Source organism: Buteo buteo, chromosome 12, assembly GCF_964188355.1.
Source record: "Buteo buteo chromosome 12, bButBut1.hap1.1, whole genome shotgun sequence".
Lineage (NCBI taxonomy): Eukaryota > Metazoa > Chordata > Aves > Accipitriformes > Accipitridae > Buteo > Buteo buteo.
This window is the reverse complement of record NC_134182.1, coordinates 36,746,415-36,760,921: the sequence shown is the minus strand read 5'-3', so window position 1 is coordinate 36,760,921 and position 14,507 is coordinate 36,746,415. Positions and strand designations below refer to the sequence as shown.

General features: G+C 49.0%; 1 protein-coding gene across 4 annotated transcripts in view; it reads right to left on the bottom strand.

Moving 5' to 3' along the window:
• FRMD1 (FERM domain containing 1) overlaps nucleotides 1–12,324 on the bottom strand; it is a 45,449-nt gene extending 33,125 nt beyond the window's left edge. For 2 of the 4 annotated variants that reach the window (XM_075043350.1, XM_075043354.1), the window contains exons 1-2: nucleotides 12,115–12,324; nucleotides 1,792–1,956 (exon numbers count right to left, since the gene is read on the bottom strand). In XM_075043350.1, coding sequence (XP_074899451.1) covers nucleotides 1,792–1,887 — 96 coding nt within the window. In that variant the 5' untranslated portion in view covers nucleotides 1,888–1,956; nucleotides 12,115–12,324. Of the gene's footprint in view, nucleotides 1–1,791; nucleotides 1,957–5,886; nucleotides 5,928–8,311; nucleotides 8,587–12,114 lie in introns of those variants that run through there. The other 2 variants (XM_075043352.1, XM_075043353.1) reach the window with 2 other exon arrangements.
• Between the last annotated feature and the right edge of the window lie 2,183 nt (nucleotides 12,325–14,507).

Below are 14,507 nucleotides of genomic sequence, written 5' to 3'. Positions count from 1 at the left end.
ACGTATTTTCCCAACTTCCCAGCCACCAAAGCAAGAGGCAGAAGAAGCAAGGCAGGAAAGTGTCTTTAAAAGGGCTACCAAGGGATGCTGTGGCAGGGACCCCTCCGCAGGACAAGGCAATGATGCTTAAGGCACCCCAACTCTTTGGAGGGGCAGCAGGCAGGAACAGGGGGGACACGGCACCTTCCCTCCATCCCTGCCATTGCTCAGCATAAAAGAGCACTTCTTGTGCTTATTAAATGCCCTGGGGGTATTTAAAAGATGTGTAGATGTGGCACTTAGGGACATGGTTTAGTGGTGGACTTGGCAGTGTTAGGTTTATGGTTGGACTCGATCTTAAGTGTCTTCTCCAACCTAAATGATTATGTGATTTAATGATAAACTGCAGGTCCAGGATTTACTCTATGGTCTAAGTGCTGCCTAAACTTAATACGGTGGAGTGTAACCCTATGGTGGAGGAACAGCCACAGGCACAGGGAGGAACAGTGACAGTATCAGCCCTGCCAGCACACTGCCCTCCCGCACGCCAGTCTGCACCTTCCCCGCGGCAGGGCAGGCTCTGCTATCTCACATCTTTAGCCTCCCTGATAAAAGTTATAAGAAGGTGAGATTTAGGGTCAGCCGCAACAGACCATTACCCAGGTCTGTGCACCTGCCGCCAAGAACTTAATTAAACCATCGTTTTGTGGCTTGCACAAAAGCCAGCAGTTTGCAAAAGCCTTCTGGGGCAGTCGATGAGCTGGGTTTGAACTGGTAACCGAGAAGCAGAGCGCCCCAGATTTTGCTGTTAAAGCCTTGTTCCATCCAGCCCTTGTGGCTGTTTCAGTTAACGATGCCACACTTAAGCGCAGCAGGTAGGAAAATTCCACCATGGATTTTGAAGATTAGCATGCATAGTTTCAAAAGCCACCCTTTCAATCAAGTGCTTAAAATAACAGTTCACCTCAACTGTCTTCTCCCACTCCCCATCCCGGGGGGGGGGGGGGGGGGGGGGAGGGGGGGGAACAACCACCCACCCAAAACAAAGCAAAACCTCCCCAGCCCACACAGGAGTGCACGCACATGCTCACAAGAGAGCACTTATCCTTGAGGCTAGCTTGTCGCCCGAACGTGAAGTGCCTCTGTCAGCTCAGTTTCTCGCAAGTTCAAGGAACAGCCGGCGCTGCACAAGGAGGCACCGAGCCGTGGTGGACACCGTGCCATGCTGGGCTGCCAGCTGACCTGGCTCTGCTGTCACTCACGCACACACACTTCGGCATTTGAAGTGGCAATCAAAGAAATGAAGCGACTTACCTCTAGTTTTTGTGTGTACAAGTACTCAAAGGAGGGGAAAAAACTCCCACCCTCAATGGCTGTTTACTCTGCCTTAGAGTCTTTGAAGGGATGTGCAGACTATCAAAGCCAGAGCTAGCTAAAACGCCAGAGCAAACGGTCAAGTGTTGGGCACGCTTGCCAAGTCGTCAAGGCACTTCAGGTTCAATTTTTTTAAAATGGCTAGATTATTATCGGTGGCAAAAACACTCAGAGAGAATAAAAAAAGAAATAACAACAGAAAAAGAGCAGATGAGACCCCCTGTCCAAAAACATAACCAGGACTTTTAAGGAACTCTGCAAATGAGTTGAAGCTGCCCAATTAGAAAATGGAACACCAATTAACCCTAAGCTGGCTAATAGCCTTTCGGTCAGGAGACCGGCACCAGCCTTTTGGGACAACAATGGGAGCTAAACAAAACTGAACCGCCGCCTCGGCCGCGATGCAGTGACCTCCCGGCCTCCCTCCCGGCCACTCACCCCAACGACGAGGCTGAGCTGCTCCCGGGTGGGCAGAAAGACGCAGACGCTCCGATTCTCCGGCTGCATCCTGCCCGTCAGCAGAGCCCTGCTCATGGTGGGCAGCTCCACAGGGTCCGGGGTCTCCTCTCCGGGCAGGCGTCAGGCTCTCTTCATCCCACGCACCTGTCGAGAAGGTGAGAGCATCAGTGCCACGCTCCTGCCGGCGCTGGGAGCACCCCGCGTTTGACGGGATGTTTTCCTCCTTGCTGTTTAAAAAAAAAACACCCAAACAAACAAAAAAACACCCAACAAACCACTCATCCATTTTACAGTGCTATGGTCAATGTTTCCACCAGCATCACAGCACAGTTGACCTTGAGATAGCTTGTGAGTCCCAGGAGAGTGCCACAAAGCAATCGGGTGTCTCCAGAATAACAAACCGCACTCAAGGTTGAGACGTATGTAAGTGATAAGGCAGATGACACCACGGACCGCTTCCCGAAAATGTCCACAAGACAGGGGGGGAGCGCCCCGTCCTTCAACCTGGTACCTCGCTCTCGCCCGAAGTGGAGATCTCCATGAGCCACCAGCAGGCGTGTGTCAGTGCAGAGGGCTTCCTCTGAGCTGTCTTCCCCCTCATCCCAGCCCTAGACCCTGGGAAACCTCTGCCCCAAATCCCCTACACCTCAACTCAAAGGAGGAGCTGGAAACACATAAACTCAGAAAGCTGAGCTGCTGTATCACACTTTTTGTAAGAGGAGCACTGCCAGCCTCCTCCCGAGGGCTGAGCCCAAGCTGCACGAGCATCTTAGAGCTGAAGTTACGGTAACAGAAATAAGAGATGGAAATTCAGTTCACACTCAAAAGTACAGTAGCTAACATCGTCTTCAGGTTATAGATAGGTTAGACACAGTTTCCTCAGCAACTCGGGACATTTCATTTACACCCTCTCCGCTCTGATGCTTTCCAGGGCGAGGAAGCACCCTGTGGCACCTGACAAATCCAGCAGGAAGGGGAGACGCTCCTCCAGGGTGGGTTAGGGATGAACGCCAGCAGAGACCTGAACCAGCAAGATTCCAACTGGTTATGGGATCCGCTCCATCCATGTCCCTGGGGACGGGCACGTACCCCAGCAAGGGCAGCACTACCCTCTCCCACCACCCACGGCACAGCCCACCTTCCGAAGGGATGCACGGGCTTTTCCTTCACCCTCCAAAATGGATTCAAGGACGACGGATCATAAGCAGCAAGGAAGCAGGCCATATTATGCTAACACATGACATAGATACATATATATGTACCTGCATGTGTGCATTACATTGAAGTTTTAAAAGCATTTGGTATTTAAAATCATGCTTGTCCTGTTTCAGGATAAAAATATGGCAGAATCAAACTCTTGTGTGGGAGGCAGGAAAAGCAAACCGTCACGGGAAAACAAAGTACAGTACAGAAAAAAAGAACTTGGATTTTCCCCTCTCCCTTCAATTCCATGCTCAAACATTTTTATTTTTTTTAAATCAAATACAAGAAAAAGATCTATAAGTGTCCTTTTGCAAGTACAAAAACTATTCCATGCACCTCCTTCCCTGGGCTGGCATAGACAATGCTTCTTAATAAAGCATGTTTTGATACAAGTTCTTTATGTAGAGCATCTCTTATGAGACAGAAGTACACAAAAATTGCATTTAAGGTGCTAATGAAAGGAGGGAGTTATTAAAGGCTATTACTATTACTTTTTTTCAAAATCATAATTTAATTAAATGAGAACTAGGAGTTTTAAGAAGGAGATTGCTCTAAGTTATAAGCAAGCAGAAAAAAAAAATCTGACTTCCTGGGACAGGTGAGAGCTTCTATTAAATGAAATATTAAGAGAAAAACTGATTTATCCTCTCTTATCGATATAATTATACTGATGAGCTCTCAGGCTCCAGGCTACACACTACTAACAGCTGCATATAAATTACAGATGTCTACAAAATGACTTGAGGGCAACAGGTCACCAGTATTATTGCCAGCTGATGTCATATGCGCCATAAACTTTATCAACAGCATAAAGACCTCGGAGTATGAGCTCAAGCTTTCTAACATAAGGAGGTTTGTCTTAATTGTCAAACCGCTGCACCAAAACATTCCCACTCACAAGGGGAGATCACGTCCAGTGAAGATGTTCATGCAGCTCATAAAAGAACTGAAAATAGGACAAAGAAGTGACCATGAACAACACGTGCACATAATGTTCTGTGGATAACTGAAGAAACTGAATCCTACTTCCCCATAGCCTCTATAAAACAAAGCTTCTGGAAAGCTTTTCCTCTGGTCTCACATCTGCTTTGTCCATTTGACTTTTTAAGAGAACAACTATGGACCCTGGAAGCGAGAAAAGAAGTGAGAAAGGAGGGGGAGAAGGTGTTTTTCTTCTTACGTTTAAAACAAATGAGCTTGTGGACCCTACCACAGCAGGTAAGAGGTTAAAGCAGCAACGTCCTTAATCTGAAGGGGGAGGTCAAACACAAGCCCAGCTCAGCCTTCTCTTCTTTAGAGGTATGTTAGGATGTGATAAAACATAATGAATCATTAACTTGCTAGCATTGCATGTTTACACCTTTTTTAAAAAAAAAAGTTGTGAGCCAAGAGTAACTGCCCAATGAAAACAAGTGGCCAGAAGGAATGCTCTTACTTAAACATACACAATTTCAGACTGCCCATATGCCATTCTTTTGTTTACCACAGATTCCAACCTCTTAACCTCAATTAAACCCTAAAAGCTCCAGCAAATGCACTGCAGATGAATTAATAAAAGCTGAAGTCAATCATCGGCCTCTGGGACACCCGACAGGTTGTTTTTGTTGGGCTTTTGGTTTTCTTTTCTTTTTTTTTTTTTTTTTTTTTTAAATAACATCACTTCATGTTTTAGCTCCAGGAGAAGTGCATTTTGAGATGTAATTGCTTTGTCAAAAGCCCGGCAGTCTATCAATGAAACAGCCAAAGGCGCTATTTATTTGTATTCTTCTGGTATCAGCCAGGAGGCTTATTAGTGCCCAGAGCAGTGGCACAGCTTATTTAGCGCTGTTTATTTTACCTAAATACACGTGCAGCGGAGCTTTGGAAAACACACCAGTCATTAATTTCAAGACTCCTCTGATTAAACAGCTCAAACATGGCCATAAAAACTCATTAAGAAAAACTCTGACCTTTCCCTTCTTTCTCCACAGCCCCTCGAGCTGCCTCCCAGCACCAGACCAGAACATCAGAACTTGCTGGGTCAAAGCAGGAATGGCTGAGGCTTGCCCCGTCGAGAGGTGTAAGAGCAGCAGAGCCATCCAAGGGAGGAGGAAGAGGAGGAAGAGGAAGGACACTGTTCGCTTCAGATATCAGCAGGACGGCTAGCTAAACCACCTCACACTGCCCGTATACACAACGGCACAAGGATGACCTGCCACCACTGAATTTGGGGCCACGCCACGGCCAGCCAGGTTGCATCCAAACAGCACGTGGGTTTACGTAGCCTTCTAATGTGTATTTTACACATCAGCTCGTGGGACCACAGTGAATTGGGTGCTAATCCCGACTTCAGCCTCTAAGTACTGCCACAACCGCATCTCAAGGGGATAAAGCAAAGAGATGAATGAGCAATCGCCTACCAACTCAAAGCAGCAAAACAGAACAAGTCCTCCTCTACGGAGGAGAAAGCACAGCTAATTCTGTGCTTCTCTCAAAAACACCTGGAAAGATGCTTTGCAAGGTTTATTACAGCAAAACATCTTAGGAAAGCTGGTTTTGCCAGAGCTGACAGAAAATGAGCATTGAGCACCTTCCTGATGAAACCTTACCAGAGTGGCCCTACAGAGTCCCATCAAAAACTGTCCAGAAACATCAAGACTGTTCTCAGCATTTTCCAGACATCATCCAGAGATGTCTTGGGCCTCTAAGACAACTAGACTCTTAGGCTGCAGTTTCACCATCAGCTTAAGAAGCTTTAATCAAGGCAGTCCTGCAGCAAGACAGACAGACAGACAACCGCCTGGAAAAAAACCTGCCTTTGGCAGCAACCCACACTTGGGCTGCCTCATACTCATGATGAAACACGGCCTTAAAACTGAGAACCCCTCTCACCTTCCAGGTATTTTGTCCCCTCAGAGGCATACTCTAGGGCACCAGTACTGTCTGCAAAACAGAGTAATAAAGAGCCTGAGCAAGTAAAAGGTGTAATGATGGCATATATTAGCCTTTCCCAGCAACTTTAAGACCCCACCTACCTCCTTTGACTGTCCCCCAAGATGGGGATTTCTCTGGAAAGATGCATCAATCAGGAGGGAGGGAAAAAAAGTTGCTTGTCAGGGCAGAAAACAAGACTGAAGCTAAATAGCTTTATGTCACGGCTGCAGATGAAAAGTGCCACCTGCAACCAACAGCCAGGACAACTAGGTCACGTCCTGCGGCAAATTCCCCAAAGCATGTTGACTTCTCAAACGTAGCTGCCTCAGCATCACTCCAGGACTAGCATGACACATCCAAGGGCAAGGATGCCACAAGGAGGTAAGCTGCTGAATTTGATGTCCATACAGCTGCTTTTGGGATAGAATACACAGCTGCCTTCAAACACTGTGAACTAGTTAGTAGGAAGCCCCCCAGAACTGACGCAGCTTGGCTGCAGGACAGATGCAACACTGGCAGCAAAGACAATTTGCTTTCAGTCCACAGATGCAGGAGATGCAATTGCAGCAGACCTTCTGCATCTGCTAGCAACACCTGTTAGATCCAAGTGCAGTCCTCTCACAGGGATGGGATGTGGGCCTGGCTTCCAACTTCCCTTTGGGATTTTCAAAAGGTACAATGGGAGATGCATCCAAAAACTCCAGGGCTGTGGAACCCTAGCAGACTTAGCCATCACCCTGTACCTTTTGGGACAGACAGATGGGGAAATTGCTGAACATTGGTCTTGGATACCAACCAACATCCCTTTTCCTTTCTTCCTGTACAAGCAGCACTCCCAGGTGACACCGAGCTTTAAGAAAATGCTTTCTCGTTAGTCTTCATCGTGGGATTAGACACAGCTCTTAGTTAGGCATGACTGCCCACACTCTACCTTTGTGCTACGAAGTTTTCCTGCCTCGTGTCGAGCAGCATGAGTGAGTGCTAGAACATGAAACGCACTCTTGAGTTTGTAACTCTTCTACTCTACACCCCCCACAACATGGCCAGTGTGCTTAGGAAGAAGGGATCTCCCAAAATTCCAAGGAAAACCCATTCCTAACCTGGGACCATGCTGCTATGCTACTCTGTCTGTAGGCTGCCCTAGTCCTTAAGCTCAAAGGTGGGGGACAACTCTCCTACCCAGGGATGGCCGCGTTCTCTGGTAGCCAAGCAAAAGTGACTCAGGTTTTTGGGCATGCACCTGACCTTACTGCTGCGAACTAGTCCTCAAGGAGAGGAAAAAAGCTTAGCTGAGGACAGAGCTCCAAAGTAGGTGCTCCTACAGCGCATGGAAGCACAACAGCAGGGCAGCGGTGGCAGGACCATGCAGGGTGGCTCCCACGCTTCCATCCAGCTCTCCCATGGGATGAAAAAAGCTCCTCAGCAGTTTGCTCCCTGTGAGGACAGCCCAGCATTAATCACCTGGGCTTAACCTTTCCCTGAAACCAAAACTGAGTTCAGGAGCCTTTTGGGGGGAAACGGATAGTGAGTATTAAAAGCTCCAGGCAAAAAGGGTCAAATTAGGATCTCGCAGGGACAACGTTTTTCCATCACTTCCAAGTGATGGAAAATGCCTTTGAATTTTTGTACACAAAAACATGCAGCCTTTCAAAATATATATTTTATCAGAAGCATATGCAAAACTTAGCAATGTACATGCTTTAAACAACACCTAAACAGTAAAGTCTGCTGCAAGAGCATGCAATTCCTTTCCAGCATGCCTATTTCCTGGCAGGGACAAACATTCTCTTGCCAACGTGGGAAGAGCAATGGATCAACTGATTCTGCCTTTTCATTGATTGGTAAAAGTAGTAGCACGTACCCTATCAGTCTGACTACCAACATGAAGTTTCTCATTACAGTGAATTTTTTTACTTCTGTATAATCTATTAATGGACTTGTTTATTGATTACCAATTGCTTATAGAGCTTCCTCATACTTCATAAATCAAGCACATTAACTGAAGTTTATGAACAAGTAGCAACTGAAGGTATCAATTGGCCTAGGTAAATACAGAAGCATAAGAAAGAACCAGCAAAACATGGGACAAGGCGTGAGCCAGCCTCAGCGTCCATTACATCTCGCATAAAGCAGCTGCAAACAAAGCCTGCTCAGAAGTGCAAAGCTCTGCTTTCTCAGCTGGATGACCAAGACAGCATTGCGCGAGATCTCCAAAAGGTTAAGGGAAGTGAATTGCTTGAATAGCCATTCAACAACAGCAAGCTTGCCTCCACTCAAACACATGGACACATCTCTTTCGAGATGGACCCTTACAGAAAGCTTATTCATGGGCATACATATGCAGAGCCAGGAGTGCAGTAAAGAAAATGCCACAGTCTGGTACCTCAGTGTGAAGGACAGCAACGGAAGATTGACTTCAGTTTGGTGCTCCAGCGCTCGCACTTCTGCCAAGTAGTGCAATCTTTACTACAGACTGTTCATCTTTTGTATCTATGGGAAAGTACAGACAGAGAGCTGCAGCAAGGTCTTTAAAATAAGGGAAAGTGAGGCTTCCTTCCCAGCCACTAACTGTCAGGAAGCTTAGCAAGTGCAGGGAGAGCAGCAGCAAGACCTGGTCTCTCTACTAGCAACTCAGGAGAGAAGCATCTTTCTATAGCGTGCAAATTGCAAATGTGTGAGGTCTCATGACCCAAAAGCCTATCGGTTAATTCTCCAACTGGAAACACATTCCTTTTTTTAAATCTACCAAGCCTATAAACAGGATTTCTCCCAAGCAGATCTATTATACTCTTGCCTTAAGCACAACGGCTGAGAGACACTCTACTACAAGACTGTCTTTGCAGAAGTTATTCCATGGTGATGGTATTTTTATATTTGAGCTGGGCTGGACAGAATTGGAACAGATCACCATGCCTTCTGAAATATTTTGCAGAGCTCTCCAAAAAAGCGTGAATAAACTCTTCCTTCATTTTCTATTCTCACCAAAATCTTGCAACAGTTCTAGAAGTAAGCAGACTATGAAATCTTTATTTAAACAAACAAACAAAAAACACACAAAGCATCATTGTAACTTTACAAGCAATACCTGGAGTTGCAGGACAAATAACAACATGCTTTTACCAATATATCACGTAAAGAACTCTTCTGAGCAGGAATAGCTTTGCTACCAGTAATAACCAGGTAAAAAAAACCTGGCTTACTTCCCCAGAGGAAGGAGAAAGTCCACTGCTGATCTCATGGCATTTGAATCATCATCTAAATACTCAGACCAACTATGCAGCTTCTGCATCAGTTTGCTTCTAATGTTTTCCCCCTTAAGTTTACAGCTAGCCTGGAACATATTCAGAGCAGAGAGGAATATTGATTTATGTAAAGTGGATGGACTTCCAGAAAGAACAGATAAAACTCTGCCTGGACCACAGCTTGCCTCTATTACAAGTGCGAAAACACCAATCTGCCAATACCTTGACAAAATTAATGCAAACAGCAGGGTCTTCATGATTAGATGCAGCTTCAGAGACTGCACACAGTACTGCCAGACATCAACTTCAGCAAAAGCAACAGGGAAACAGGAAAAGATGGCCCACGAAACAAACAGAACAAAAAAACAGCTTTACAGAGAGTGCTGCACTTTTGAGGTGATGCTGAATTTTGCAAAAAAAGAGGAAATAAAGCAAAAAAAAAGAAAAAGCCAAGCATAAAAAATGGTTTAACAAGAAGCAAATTACTTCCTCCTGCGATTCTCCAAGGAGCAGCTGCTCCTTGTCAGGAGACTTGTTTTGGGCTGAGACCACCATTTACCCATGCTCAGTTACTAACCACACACTATGAATTAAGGTACCACTGCTAAACAGCACCAAGATAATCAAGGAGCACTGCAGTAGCACAGGACTTTCTGCAAGAAAAGCCGTGTAACCCTGGAGCACAGTAAGCATGCAAGTAATTTACATTGTCTTGGACGAACAGTAGGGCAACGACTTTACTACAAAAGCTAAGTGATACAGAGTTAACCACTGCATTCATACACTTTTTACCTGCAGTGTTGGGAACAGGAAAGGGTTTACAGCACTATCGGCTTCGCTTTTAAAAAAAAAGTGAAACAAAACAAAAAAAAAACAAAAAATGGCATGGCCCTTACCTGCTATCAAAAAAACTTCCTCTATCAAAAAAGACTTAAATCAGAAAAACACATGTAAGTACAAATTTTTTTGTTTGTTTTAGGATTTTTTTGTTTCAGGAAAAAAAGGTGACACAAATTTATTTGTCACTGGTGTTCACCCCAGTTTATCATGTTCATATAAAAATCTAGTTAAGAACAACAAAAATCCCTAGGGAAAAAAACCCGTCCAAAGACCACAGACAGTATTTTTTGGTAAGCCACGGAAAAGAATCACTGCAACTCATGTTCTTCAACAGCATTCTGTAGACTTATTTTTGCTTATACTTATCTTACCCTTCTTTTGTTGTCCCGTCCCCCCCCCTTTCTTTTTTTCCTAAGGTGATCTCTGCAAGAAAACCTTCCCACCCCCCCCTTTTGGATTCCATTGTCTTCCGATTTGGCATTCCTTATTTGAAGCCAAAACACTGGCTACTACACAGACTCTCAACACTGCCAGTGTTGAAAACAGAACACTTTGATTAAGAGTGCACAACAATTAAATGGGAGGAATAAACAACAGAGCAGAGTGAGGCCAAGGCATCTGTTGTCATTCCAAGTCTTCCAGGAACAAAATAAAAAATAAAAAAAAAAGAAGAGAAAAAAAAGATAAAAGCTAAACAAATGAATGGGAAACCAACATCCAAAAAGTTGTTTTGCTTTTTGCCTTTTTTTTTAAAACATTACTCCAGAGATCATCAGTGCTAGGAATACATCCTCATTATTTTCTCTGGGAAAGTGCCCTATGCTTTTGAAGTATTTATTGTCAGGGCCTGGGCAGTTCTCTGAAGAAGGGACAAGGTTCAGACAGCACATTACAGTTTCCTGGTGTGGTGGAAAAAACAGATGTGCGTTTTAAATGTCACTGGCGAGTTAACCTGAGAGCCTGTCACTGCAGAGCAGCAGGAGAATCATCTCTTGACGCAGAGGATGACAATTTCTCAGCACAGGACACCCAGAGCCTCTCCCTGTAAATCGTTACCGAGAAGGAATTCAAGAGGTGGAAAAAAAACAACGAAGTACGGAGACTTTTTCCTTTTCGACACCCACCCCTTCTCCCGTGCCCATATACCAGCCGGGACACTGGTCTCCTTCCCCATCCCGTCCCGTGCCGGTAGGTGAGAGTCTGTCACCGCTGTCAGACCACCCAGACCAGCCCCTGGTTGCCACCGAGGAGGTGATGGCAGGCGCTGGAGTAGACCCAGGTGCTCGGCGCAGCCCCAAAACCATCCCGCACCTCCCGGCCACGGCCGGTCACCCTCCCTCAGCACCTGTGAGACAGGTGGCAGCCAACCAAGCGCTTGTCGGGAAGCGTCCCGGCCTCCTGCCATCTTACGTCCCAACGGAGCCCTTCCTTTGGGACACGGCCCGCTGCCCGGCGGCGTGCCGGAGGTCTCTCCCGTCGCGCAGCCGGTGGTACTGCTGGGGTGGGGAACGCGCCCCGGCATCACCTCATCTTCTGGCACCGGCGTCATCGCCTCATCTTCCAGCACCGGCATCACCTCATCTTCTGGCAGCGGCGGCGTCCCCTCATCTTCTCGCACCGGCGAGGCCCACGGGTGGCCCAGGACGACGGCGAGGGACGAAGGAGCAGCCACGGCTCCCCAACTCTTGCGGAGCCCCATCCCCAGCCGGTGCCTGCCCACCCCCGCTGCCCCCGCAGCTCCGAGCTCGCCGAGGCACCCACCGCCTCAGCCCCGCGCTCGCCGCTGCTTTGACGGCGAAATTCGTAACGAAACGAGAAATCGCCGCGGCGCTCCGGGTGAAACTCAGACCTCCCTTTACCCCTAAAGCCGTAAATCTGCTTTTTGTGCCCGCTAACGTACCGGCAGACGCAGAGGAGAGCCTCGGGCAGCTCGGCGGGCGGCAGGCACCCTTCCCAGCCCCTTCCCGCCCGCCGTGCGACGGGCCGGTTCCCTCGGAAGAGCCCCAAAGGGACGCGGGAACGGCGGGAGCTCCCCGCGCCGCTTTGCCCCGACGGCGGAGCCCGAGTCCCGCTGGCTGCGCGGCGCCGCCGCCCGCGCACTTACCGTGGGGTGGCCCCGGCCGCGGGGCTCCGCCGTCCTCTCCGGGGCGGCATCCAGCGACCGCCGAAGCGAAGCGAACCGAACCGGGGCGGGCGGCAGGCGCACGCGGGTGCCCTGGAGGAGGACCGGCGGTAGGGGCGGGGCCGGGCGGGGGCGGGACACGCCCCGCCCCGCCCCGCCCGGTCCCGGGACTGCACGCCGACACCCGCGGCAGCCCCGCGCGGGGTTCTCCCTCCCGCCCTCCCTCCGCGCCTCCGCCTCCTCCTCCTCCTCCTCAGCGGATTGGCAGAGACGAGGAGGGAGTGGGCGGGGCGGGCTAGCGGCGTGGCCTCGGATTGGCCAGCGTGGCCGTCAATCCGCTCCGCAGGGCGGCGGGCCGGCCTGAGGGGAGGAGGGGGGAGCGGGGCGGTTGGTCGTTGCGGACCGTCCCGGCCGTTGAGGGGAAAGAGCGGGCGGCGGGATAGGCGGGGTGGGCGTAGGGGGGACCCCAGCGGGGGAGCCCACCTGTGGGTGGGTGACGAGGGGCTGCCTGCGGTGGGGGTTGGCGGGGGTTTTGTCCCCGTTCGGGGGCGGTTTGGTTCTTGGCGGGGTGCCCTGTGCTCCACGCTGGCAGCAATAAAGTCTACGTAGGTGAAGTTTTAATTAGTCACCAGCACGGCACGAGAATTGAGTCGGGGTCGCTCTGCCGCGGCCAGGTTGGCTGGGCAGCGCTGGGAGGGGGAAATGGCACCAAGCGTACGAAGGCGGGAAGAGTCGGGGTCAGGTTTGGAAACACCGAGGGCCCCGCGGCCTCCGGGAGCCTGCGTGTGTGGGAGGGGGTGTGCTTGGAATTACAAACCTTCTCACCTCCCTCCTTCTATGTGATAGTCAGCTTTTTAATGGAGAACTTTTCCGAAAGAAGGCCGACATCATCTCGAGTCCTGTGGTGTTGCTCCCTCTCCCTCACAAGTAGGCCGCTGCTGCGTTGCCCCGCACACGTGGTTGTATTTGAGGGTGCAGCCCGTGTGGGAACTGGGATGGCAGCAAGCTGTAAGGGGAGCGGGGTGGGAAAGCTTTCGTACAGTGCTGCGCTGCTCTGCAGGAAAAGAGTTGATGTTTGCCCAGGAGGGACCGCAAGAGCGAGCCTGGCTTGCTGGTGTGACGTGACCACCTGGCAGGGCGAGGGAAGCAGGGCATCAGGGCACCCGTCCTTGCTCCCAGGTTTTTCTCCTGCGTTTTAGGTTCGACACAAGACTGGATGAAATCTCAGTCTTGCCTGCATGGATGACAACTTACCTCTGCCTCTTCTCAGCTGGATTGTAATAATGAGGCTGCTCTGTGAGTGCGGGGGGCATCTCATCACCAACGCTTTCTCTTCCCACAACAGTCATCTGAGAGAAAATATTGGCATCTTACTTGTTATCTGAGCAAACGTGTAGGCATCTCTTTTCAGGAACAGTTCCAGGGCTGTGGCTCCTAGATGAACAGAGGTGACCCCCCCAGTGGCCAAGGGTAAATCCTTCATGGCTTCTCCTTTCATTAAGCTGAGGCTTATTTATAGGGTTACCCTCTCAGCATGCTGGCTGTTTCTAATGCTGTTCTGAGGTGCCTAATGTGTGGTTTTACAGGCAGCTAAACTGGCATGACGGCTCCCCTCTGCCCATAGAAAGACGTCTCACTGTCCTTTTTACTCCTTCCCATCTTCAGTCTTCTGTCTCCTTCACTCCCTTTGCTCGTGGCTGTAGCACCTTCCTTGTGCCAGCACTGGAGCACTTCAAACTGCTAAGCTGGTCAAACTTGCTAAAGGGACAGAAAATTCCAGCTTTTTTTGCTAGAAGAGTGGTCTGTCGTGTTGGTGAATTAGATTGTCTCATGGAGTGGTCCAGCCAGTGCTGGAGTCAGTATCTTCTAATATCATCACCTACATCTCCTCACTTACTTTCCAGCATGGATTGCAGGATGGAATGCAAGGGCAGGGAATCTGGTGCCCAAGTGCAGGCTCTATTGTTGAACTTGTTCTTATTTAACCTGCCCAATACCATGCATGAAGCCTGCAGCAGAGCCAGCACAGTGCTCTGGTCACAGTAGGACTTTCTGTTATGCCCTGACAGCTAGTGGAGAACTTGAAATGTTAGCAAACAGCTCTGAACAGTTGCTGCATGCTTCTGGGTTTTATTCATTTGAAAAAGAAAATGTTGCAGTTGCTTAGAAACTCATAGCTCGGCTTTCTGTGACAGGGTCCTTAGCTGTCACAGGAGCAAAGGATGGCATCTAGGCTGTTGAGACAGGTGTGCTTCGTGGCACACCATGTTAACCTGCTGTCCTCATCATTCCCACCAGAAACCTTAGGGCTCTCACCTTAGGGCTGTGTTTCATTCCCACAGAACCCGAGTAGGAGAGTAAGAAAAGTGTGGGTG